This window comes from Propithecus coquereli, unplaced genomic scaffold (assembly GCF_000956105.1).
Source record: "Propithecus coquereli isolate 6110/MARCELLA unplaced genomic scaffold, Pcoq_1.0 Scaffold42, whole genome shotgun sequence".
In the NCBI taxonomy this organism is placed as follows: Eukaryota; Metazoa; Chordata; class Mammalia; order Primates; family Indriidae; genus Propithecus; species Propithecus coquereli.
In genome coordinates this window covers 2263853-2274052 of record NW_012149952.1, presented here as the reverse complement: position 1 = coordinate 2274052, position 10200 = coordinate 2263853, and the positions used below count along the sequence as shown (strand labels likewise).

Below are 10200 nucleotides of genomic sequence, written 5' to 3'. Positions count from 1 at the left end.
TCTCCTGGCGGACAGGGATGACAAGGCTGTTGGTTGGTGGCGGCTGTGCCTCATTTACCTGTTGATGACATGCTCCAAGTATACTAGTTAGTTCCTGTATATAGGTAGTCAAAGCATCAGATTGTTCACTCACAACATAATGACTCAACTCACCCACGACTCATCCCAGTGTCCATTCGGTTCAGGAATGGAAGGTTTGGAGAGGTCAGTAGGCGCAGGGCATCCAAACAGTGCTTCAAAATAGATTAATCCATGTTTCCTATTTGAAGTAACTGGATTTTTATAAGGGCCAAGGGTGATGCTTCTGGCCATTTAAGTCCAGTTTCTTGGCCAACTTTTCCTAAATTTATTTTATTTCTAAGTTTTTCCCTTGCATTTGACCTGAGAATTGGGGATGGTACAGGGTATAAAGTTTTGTTTTTGTTTGTTTTTGAGACAGAGTCTTGCTGTGTCATCCGGGCTAGAGTGCTGTGGTATCACCCTAGCTCACAGCAACCTCGAATTCCTGGGCTCAAGTGATTCTCCTGCCTCAGCCTCCTGAGTAGCTAGGATTACAGGAGTGCGCCACCACGTCCAGCTAATTTTTCTATTTTTAGTAGAGATGGGGTCTTGCTCTTGCTCAGGCTGCTCTGGAACTCCTGACCTCAAGCGATCCTCTCGCCTTGGCCCTCCCAGAGTGCTAGGATTATAGACGTGAGCCACTGCACCCAGCCTGTTTGTTTTGAGTGAGGGTCTTGCTCCATTACCCCAGCTAGAAATCAGTGGTGTCATCATAGCTCACTGCAACCTCAAACTCTTGGGCTCAAATGATCCTCCTGCCTCAGCCACCCAAGTAGCTGGGACTACAGGCACATGCCAGCATGCCTGGCTAATTTTTCCTTTTTGGTAGAGGTGGAGTCTCACTATGTTGTTCAGACTGGTCGCAAACTCCTGGCCTCAAGTAATCCTGCCTTGGCCTCCCAAAGCACTAGGGTTACAGGTATGAGCCACCAAGCCCAGCCAGGGTATAAAGTTTGAGTGAGTACCCCAACATTTTTGCAAGCAAGTGGTGTATCACTGCTGTAAAATGAGTTTCCTGGTGGTTCAATCCATAAAGAAAGAAAGGCACAGTGAGTGTTAAGAAAGTCTACTAAGGATATTGGGATATTGAGGGGGGGAGCCTAAAACATGGGCAATGAAATAGGTCACCCAAGGACTCTAACAGCTTGAGTAGAATCAGGGTTACAGGTAGAGATGAATCCTCTGAGTGGATGGATGGTAGAGAAATTCTCACCAGTGTCAATCAAGAAGTCCAGTTCCCAATCCTCTACGGTCAGTTTAATAGTAGGGTCTGGGGTGGAACTGGGGGATCCCCAAACCCATCAGTGGATGGGGTACAGTCCCACAGAGGGGGAAAATGGATCTTCTGTGGGTCCTGGGGTCTAGGGCGATTGTTACATAAGCTTTCCTTTCTCTTGCGTGCAGGGCGATTGTTTTTCCAATCGCTGGCTTTTCACAATGTCTGCAGATGTCTGGAGGCAAACGGGGAAGACTCCTTGGCTGGCTGGAAAAGGGAGTGGGTTTTGAGTTTCCTCTGGAGTCCTGCCTTTGTTTTTGCAACTGCTAAGTTTGCAAGGCAAACACAGTGCAGTTCATTTTAATCCTTTTCCCCTGCAAGCTGTTTTCAAAGAATTGTGCAACTGCTTCTAGAATGACGCTGAGAGACGGACCTGTCCAGCCCATGACACTATGTTGGATTTGCCTCTTTATATCAGGGAGAGGATATTCTACCAAGGCAGCAATGAAAAGATTTCTATGTTCTAGGGCTTCAGGGTTAATGCAGTGCACATTGGAAAAGTCTAGAATGTTTCCCTTCCTTCAGAATGCAGAATCTAACGTTAGACCAGTTCCAAAAAGACCTCTGTTATTGCCCCTGGAAGAGCCCAAATATCTGCCTCTAGATGATCCATTTCTTGGTCATTGGTAGGAGTCCCTGGGAGAACTTCTGGCCACTGGTTCCCTCTGTGGTCGGGGGGTGGGTGGCGGGTTCCCCCTCCAGGCCATTTGACCTGTCCGATAAATACAGCATGAAGGAGACCACTCCTCAGTAGCCAGTCAAGATTTCTATCAATGGGGCTATGAACAGCCTAATCATTCTCACTTCTCTCGAAATTGGATAGGATCTTCTCAAAGTCGGGGGCAAAATGGCTTTGTAATTTAAAAAAACCTGCTGCTGTCCAGGGGCCGTGAATTCTCCGTGGTTGGGGGTCCAAGACACATTTGCAGGGGCACCGGGTAGGCAGGTCTGGCGCTGACGGGATTGGATTACAGAGCCCCTGGAAGTAGGAGGTGTCGACCTGAAAGGAAGACACAGAGCAGAAATTAACATGGTTTATTTGGGCCAAGGTTGTGGACCGCAGCCCTGGACACACTTCCAACTTGCCTTGGGGGGTGTTCTGGAGAACGAACGAGAGGCTTAATTTTTAAAGAAATATGGACAAATCAGGACAGGGGCCGATCACAGAAGTTGTTCATCAGGAGTCCTCATTGGTTGACAGAAATAACAGCGGTCAGTGATTGGCTACACATTGTTGCTACTTGGCATTGGTTAGTCTAGAGCCCGCATAACACCTGGCTTTAAAAGGTAATTATTTAGCTCTAGGGGGGAGTGACATGTCACTGCTGTTACATTTTAAATGCCTCTCTGGGCCTGATATTTTAAAAGGGCTCCCATTCCTCAGATAAAAAGAGTTCTTTCTTTGTTCTTTTCCCCTTTTGATCAAAAATCTTTCTTCCTGAAAGCAGTGATGATCAAAATCTGAGTGTCAAGGTGTCCCTTGTTGCTGGGAAGGGTCATTCCAGAATAGTCCTGTCCCACTTTGGGGGGAAAGAGGAGACATCTCAGTGAGGAAAGTTCAGGAGCAGCCAAAAGCCAAGCTGGAATGGCAATTGCAGCGTGGCAAAAATGAGACGCTGATCAAGTCATCGGTTCATACAGCTGCTGTCGCTTGTGGCATTGTCCCCAGTCTTTAGAATTCCATAGTTTCAGCTTTCTTGGACGAAGGATAACAACGATGATGCAGGGGGTGTCCCAGTGCAGGGAGGAAGCCCCCTGAACGTGCCAAGTGGGTTTGTGGCTTCTCGCTGGAAAGAATTTCAGAGTGACCAACCCATGACAGAAAGTTTATTGAGAGACAGACAGCAGATCCTACTCCACAGAGTAATGGTCCTCTCTCTAGCAGGACGGGGACCCTTTATGGAGCAATGGTAACATTTTTTTTTTTTTTTGACACAGAGTCTCGCTCTGTCGCCCGGGATAGAGTGCTGTGGTGTCAGCCTAGCTCACAGCAACCTCAAACTCCTGGGCTCAAGCAATCCTCCTGCCTCAGCCTCCAAAGTAGCTAGGACTACAGGCATGCGCCACCATGCCTGGCTAATTTTTTCTATGTATTTTTAGTTGTCCAGCTAATTTCTTTCTATTTTTAGTAGAGACGGGGGACTCACTCTTGCTCAGGGTGGTCTCGAACTCCTGACCTTGAGCGATCCTCCCGTCTTGGCCTCCCAGAGTGCTAGGATTACGGGCATGAGCCACCACGCACGGCAAATGGTAACATTTTTAAATGTTTTCAAAAACCCCATTTTCAAAAATCCCCATGGGAAACAGCCATATGTGACAAGCGATGTCTTGAGGTCAGATCAGCCCAAGCTGGTCTTGAACTCCCAGCCTCAAGTGATCCTCTGGCCTCAGCCTCCCAAAGTGCTGGGATTACAAGCATGAGCCACCACCGCACCTGGCCTTAATCTGCTATAATTCTACGTGGCTTGAGTTGAACATGTGTTTCTTTGCTTCAACCAAAGCCTGCTTTCAGTTCATTTCTATGCTTGGAGTTTCCTGGACCATTGTGCACGGCTAAATCAGAACTGAAGACAGAGCTGTGGTTACGAACCTTCTGGGGAGAAACCCCCCCCAACTGCCCCACCCAGAGCCCAATCTGAGACGGTAAATTTCCTAGCCATGCCTCCATGGCATCAAATAGACTTTTTCCTGCCAAATTCTTTCCCTGAAATTGTCGCTTTTCAAAGGACCGAATTTTATGCAGAGGCCTCTGTTTCTTTCCAAACAGCCTGGCCAGCTGTGAAAACCCACGACCCTGCGTCTCCGTATTGCCCAATACTGTCAGGTCAACTGAACGGAAGCTACCTCTGCAGTTTAGCCTGGGAGGTTTCCCACGTTCTCTTCTGAGCTCAGCCGTACATCGAAAAGAATGTGTGTTGTTTTTTAAATTAGTTATTTCTGGGTATTTTTCAGATGCAACCACATCGCAGAAGCATCAGTCTCAGCATCTCCTTCACAAAACACACACCTAATGGTGTCACTCTCTGCAAACTGGTCAGTCAATAAAGACCAGGAATCTTTTTTTTTCCTTTTTTTCTCCAAATTACTTCTCACCTAAGAATCTTCACTTGGCTTAAAAACCCTCCTTCATCTGGTCACTGCTGGTCCCATACTCACCTCCCCCACCTCCATTGCTCTTTCTACTCCAGGCAGAGAGAAGTCACCTTCTTCTGTTACTTAAATAAGTCATGCTCCCTCTGACTCAGAGCCTTTGCATATGCTGTTCCCTCTGCCTGCAGCTCTTTTCCATCCCATTCCCATTTCACCTCTTTACGTCTTCCAGGCTCAGCTCCTATGTCACTCATCACTTCCTCTAGGAAGCCGCCTGAGCTCCCCTCCCCAGACTAGGTCAGACAGACCCCGTTACACCTTCACAAAGCTCCTGTACTCCAAGGCTCAATCATAGTGCCAAGAAAATATCTAAACTACCAATTATGATTACCAGAACTATTTATGAGAACATTTTATTACTGTCTTCCCCACTGGACCGTGAGCTCTATGAGGGCAGGGACTGGCTGTTGTAGCCCCAGCATGGGCCAGATACCCCAAAACTGTGTGTTGAACTGATGAGCTACAAATAAATACAGAACCAGGGTGAAAATTTCAAGGCCCTGATTTCCAACTATAGCTTCATTTTCATTAGGCCAGGCATGGAGGCCTTGGGACCTTCAGTCCCAGAGAAATCACCAACCAATCCACCCCCAGCTTAGATGGGGAGAGAAGAGGAAGCGACCACAGGGGTAAATGTTTACAGTTTTAATGAGAGCTCCTCCCCACTTCTCCATCCTGCAGGCTCAGGGGTCAGCTTCAGGTTGGGAGAAGGGGGGCATGGTACAAGGCTGGGAGAGGACAGTGAATAAGGACACGGCTGAGGGACTACAACTGGGAGCACAGGAGGGAGCAGGTGAGAAGGAGCAGAGAGGCTGCTAACCTCAGCCCCTCAGTCGAGTCAGAAACGCCAGTTCTTTCAGCATCCAGCAGCCAAGACCGTGAAATCGGAGCACGTCCTTCTTATCTGCTAAGTGGTGTTAGCTTGTGCTGGAGCACCAGGGTGGGGCTGAATTGGGCCCTAAGTGCCTTGAAGGGTGTCACTTTACGTCTGGGGAGTCAGGAGGCGTGCCACCTTGGCCTAGAAAATTGAGAGGGAGCACCTTCTTGGCCTGGAGGGTCTGGAGGACCCCCTTGGGTCAGGAGGGGGCATCCTTTGGGCCTGAGGAAGGAAACCACAGGGAGTCACGGAGCCCGCAATCAGGCAGGTAGTATGAGCAGGATGGGAAAGGGAAAAGGAGCAAAACCTACCCTAAGGGTACAGCTGAACTCAGGAAACAGGACCAGGCTGAGGGCAGGGAGCTAAGCCTGAGGAGGAGGAGTTAGCAGAAGCAGAAGAAGAACTAGAACCAGGAGACAGAACCAGGGGATCCGAAAAAGGACTCTGCCTAGAGGAGAAAATTCTGGAAATGCAGCTAGGACCAGAGGCGTATGCAAGTGAGTGCAGGAAGATGGCAGGGAATCCGTGCCAGATCCTGCGGGTCCCGTGGGAAAAACCAGGACAAGCAGTGTGAGCAAAAACCAAACTCGGAAAAGCAGAGCGCGAGGAAAGGTGCCCGTGAGTCCAGGGCGGACGCAGACGGAGGAGCAACTACTTGCCAGGGGCTGGAGCCGCGCCTCAGGAGCAGACTCAGAATCAGGGGTCAGAGGCAGGCCCCAGTGCCATGTCCAGGGTCAGGACCCCCTAGGGGAACCACATCTGAGGGTAGTGGAGAGCTGGTCTCCACGGCAGAGGACGAACTATACCCAACACACAGTATTATCCAGGGCCGTGGGGTTAGCTCCACGGAAGACAGCAAGATAAAGACTGGGGTGACAGAGCCAGGTCCCAAGGGGGGCAAGACCTACTCCCAAGTGGCAGAGTCAAGTGGGGGAGTAGAGTCATCGCTAGGCCCGCGGCCCCGGGTCTTGCTCAGGCTCCGTCCCAGGCACGCCGCGGATGTCCGGCAGCAGGCGGCAGCCAGCCACGATGTCTAGGCGCTCGGCCAGCGCGCAGAGGTCCCCTCGAGCCAGGCGCACACTATGAGCCGCCGCCAACCCCGCGGCCTGGGCGGCAGCCAGCCTACTAGCCAGGGCAGCCACATCGCGGCCCGCACGGCGGTACACGCCGCTCACCGCAGCCGCCACGTCGTGGTCCAGCCTTGCCTGGCTCTCAGCCAGCCGGAGCTGCAGCAGCGAGCGCGCAGGGGCGGGTGCCGGGGTCTCCTCCGCGGCCCAGGCCTCCCCCGCCGACTCCCGCTGCACCACGAGCGGAGGCAGGTCCCTCGGCGCCGCAGTCGGCTCCGGGTCGGGGTCCGAGTCGGTTTCTGCGGCCTCCCCAGCCACCCGCAACCCTGTGGGGCGGCCGCGCGTCGGGCCCGAAGGCCCCAGGTACAGCTCCTCCTCCTCCGACGAGGACGCAGAGAGCTCCGAATCCGTCTCGGCCGCCTCCCCCGGCACCATAGTCTCTGGCCTCCGCGGCGGCCTCCGACGACGACCCTGAGACGCCATGGAACCGAGCTAGGGGAGAAGAGGGGCGAAGGAACAGCATGAGAGCCGGGTGCCTGCGGTGGTTAAAAGGCGCAAGTCCTGGATTCCCAGCCCCTCCTCCGATTCTCTTAGCGCTTTGGGGCCAACTGCTTCCCCCATCTGGGCCTCAGTTTCCTCTTCTGTAAACTGGGTGATGACGGGGCCGCTACCAGAGAGCCAGGCTCTTCAGTGTACAGATGGGGAAACTGAGGACCAGCTCGATCAAGGCTGTGGGGCCTGAGTTCCCACAGTCCCAAACTGCGTTATTTCCGAATTCGCCTCCCAGCAGAGGCCACACCCTCCCCACGGTCCACCAGGCCTGTCCCAGACCCGGAAGCACGCGGGATCGAGAGCTGCTCAGGGACCAGTGCCAGAGTCATAGAAAGGGTGACAGTCCGGCTGGACTCGGGAGGGTGTACTAATTAACGGGGCGGCCGGGGGCGTCGCAGAAGACCGTACCGGGTCACCGAAGCTCCGAGCCCGCTGGATCCGCTACCCAGGCGAAGTGCGGCGTCTTTACCGTGGGAGGTGGAGGGCTGCGGCCCCAACCAATGGGGGAGCAGGTTGGGCGGGCGTTGGCGGCTAAGTCACGTGGGGTCGTTCGGCTACCAACCGGGAAGCAAGTTCTCAGAACCCGCTTTGAGGGCGTGTGCGCAGCAGAGTCCCGTGAACGGAGGTACAGCCAATAGAAACGAGGTAGGGCTGGCTCTTCCGGGTTGTCCTGTGAGGAAAGTGTGTAGTGGACAAACAGGGGTTTAAAGACCCGAGTATGTCACGTGTAGCCAGTGGTTAGGCCAATGGGAATGCTAGAGGACCCGGAAACAAGGAAGGAACACAGGGGAGGGAGGAAGATGCTGTCACGTGTGGCCAATGAAAGGCGGAGTAGGCTCTCCCCCTAGTCTCCCAGACTCACGCGCGCACCGCGTGAGCCCAGAGAGCGAAGGCGGGGCTAGTCTCAAACACCAATGGAAGCAGGAGTAGGCAGGCTCCTGCCCAGACGCAGGAGGCGGGGCTTTCCCAGCCTGGCCAATGAGAGTAGGAAGCGGTGGGCAGTCTTTAGGAGAGCGAGGCTGGCGCATGGCGGTTGTTATGCTGTTCCAGTTTCTGCACGCGGAGATGGTAGCGGAGCTGGGGGCTCGCGACACCGACCCCGGCCCTGGGGTGAGCGTCGGGCCCCGCGGGGAGGAAGCAGGGACCGCAACAGGATGGCCTCAGGGAGCGCTGAGGGCGCGTTAGCCGCCCGGGTTCGAACCCCGGCCCCGCCCTTGCCTCGCTGGGCGACCTCTGGCGCTGGTTTCTTTCTCTGTAAAGTGGGGTTCGCGACAGTGCTGGCCTCGCGGGTTGTAGAATTGAGCGAGATGACTCAGGGTAAAGCCTTTGGCTCAAGCCCTGAGTAAGCGGTTAGTAATTATAAACTATTATTGGGCATGTACTGAGGACTCGCCTCTGCCACTCACTCGGTGTACGACCCAAGTACTTAATCTTTGTGTGCCTCAGTTTCCTCCTTTGTTAAATGGGCATCATAACAGTACCAGAGTCTCAGAGTGGAACATTTATTCATTCGACAACCACTTGTTGAGCGCCGGTTGTATTCCAGGCACTGTTCTAAGACAGACAAAATCCCTGTCCTCCTGAAGCTTACATTCTAATAGGGGAGTCAGACAGAAAATAAATTGAAATATGCCATCAGCTAGTACGAAGTTCTATAAAGAAAACCAGTAGAGTCATGGAAAGAAGAGGGATGGGGTGGTGGATGATGGAGAAAAGCCTGTCTCACGAAGAGAAGGGAGGGAACAAGTCGGTGGGTAAGTGGGGTGAAGGGCACTCCAGGAAGAGGCAACAGTAGGTGCAAATCCCTGAGGTGAGAGCATGTTTGGTATTTTGGAAGTTGGTCCTTATGAAGAATAAATTGAGTTAAAACTTTAAAGCACTTAGTGCAATGCCTAACACATGGCCCTCAAAACATGGGAGCTCTTGTTATCTCTTACCAAGAAGAAAGAGTGGGGAGCTGCTTAACAATGGGGACTGTGGTCACTTTTTTCATCATTATTATTACTATGACTATTGTCATCATCTATATGCAAGACATTTTGATTGGCTCAGATTTCCTTCCCAGATTAGGAGCCCTAGGGAGGGTGTTACTTGTTATCATCTCGATGTACAGATGCTTCTAGACTTACGATAGCATGATGTAAGTTGTAATATTGTATGTCAAAAACGCATTTAATAATAATACACCAATGCACCTAACCTACTAAACATCATAGCTTAGCCTAGCCCGCCTTAAACCTGCTCAGAACACTTATATTAGCCTATAGTTGAGCAAAATCATCCAACAAAGCCTATTTTATAATAAAGTGTTGAATGTCTCATGTAATTTACTGACTGCTGTACTGAAAGTGAAAAACAGAATGGTTGTATGGGTAAAAAGTACAGTTTCTAGTAAGTTAAACCACTGTGAGTCAGGGACCGTCTGTAGTTTCTTCTGCGTTCATTCATCCATTCATTCAACAAACTTTTACTAAGACTTGCAAAGGGCCAGGCCCTCCCATAGGCTTTGGGGATTACTCGATGAACCAGACAAACTCCTTGCCCTCCTCTCAGTGCCCCATCCTTCCTGGCTCTCAAACCAGAAACCCAGGAGTCCCGACATCTGCCTTTTCTCCCTCACCTCCAGCCCTCCACCCGGCCCTGACTGTTCTGCTGTCTAAACGTGTGTCCCATCTGTCCCATCCCCTGCCCTTGTCCAGGCTCCGTCCTCTGTGCCCACTGTGAAATGAGCCTGCTCTCTCTTCTCCTGGCTCAGCTCACTTCACTTGTCTTCACCGAGTTAGCACCTTTTAGTCCTTCACAGGTTGGCTGAAATTCCCCTTCCTCAGGGAAGCCCTCCCTGATCCCCAGTTGAGTGTTGGTCTCCTTTAGACATTCTCACAGCCCCCTTCCCCACTTTATCCTTGGTAGCCTTCATCAGACTCAGTTAAGGATATATCCATATGATCTTTTGATTCGTATCCGTCTCCTCTGCCAGATTGTGTGCTGTGTGTGGCTGGGCCCAGGTCTGTGTTGATCACCACCTGTATACTGTAGCACGTATTGGCCCCAGCGTGGATTTGTCAATGAAGTCAATGCAGATCCTGTGCTGTGGAGGTCGGGGGTGGGGGTGGGAATGGGATTCATCTAGTAGTAGAACCAGTAATAGCTGCTAGCATGTTTTGAGCGTTTCCCGTGTGCTCTCACGGCTTCACACTCTTTTTTTTTTTTTTTTTTTT

The 10200-nt window shown here is 51.8% G+C and overlaps 2 protein-coding genes across 2 annotated transcripts in view; one reads left to right on the top strand and one right to left on the bottom strand.

Moving 5' to 3' along the window:
* Positions 1-5144: 5144 nt before the first annotated feature.
* Positions 5145-7447, bottom strand: BLOC1S3 (biogenesis of lysosomal organelles complex-1, subunit 3). Its single transcript, XM_012653308.1, has 2 exons — positions 7391-7447; positions 5145-6922 (listed from the first exon to the last, which is right to left on the bottom strand). Exon 2 carries the CDS (start codon positions 6911-6913, stop codon positions 6311-6313), a length of 603 nt encoding a protein of 200 aa, XP_012508762.1. The 5' UTR covers positions 6914-6922; positions 7391-7447; the 3' UTR covers positions 5145-6310.
* Positions 7448-7990: 543 nt separating this feature from the next.
* The window catches only part of TRAPPC6A (trafficking protein particle complex 6A), an 11143-nt gene continuing 8933 nt past the window's right edge, over positions 7991-10200 (top strand). The window contains exon 1 of the mRNA XM_012653240.1: positions 7991-8092. Coding sequence (XP_012508694.1) covers positions 8009-8092 — 84 coding nt within the window. The 5' untranslated portion in view covers positions 7991-8008. The remainder of the gene's footprint in view (positions 8093-10200) is intronic.

Coding starts and splice junctions, on each gene's coding strand:
- BLOC1S3 (XM_012653308.1), bottom strand. CDS start 6,913: ATGGCGTCTCAGGGTCGTCGTCGGAGGCCGCCGCGGAGGCCAGAGACT.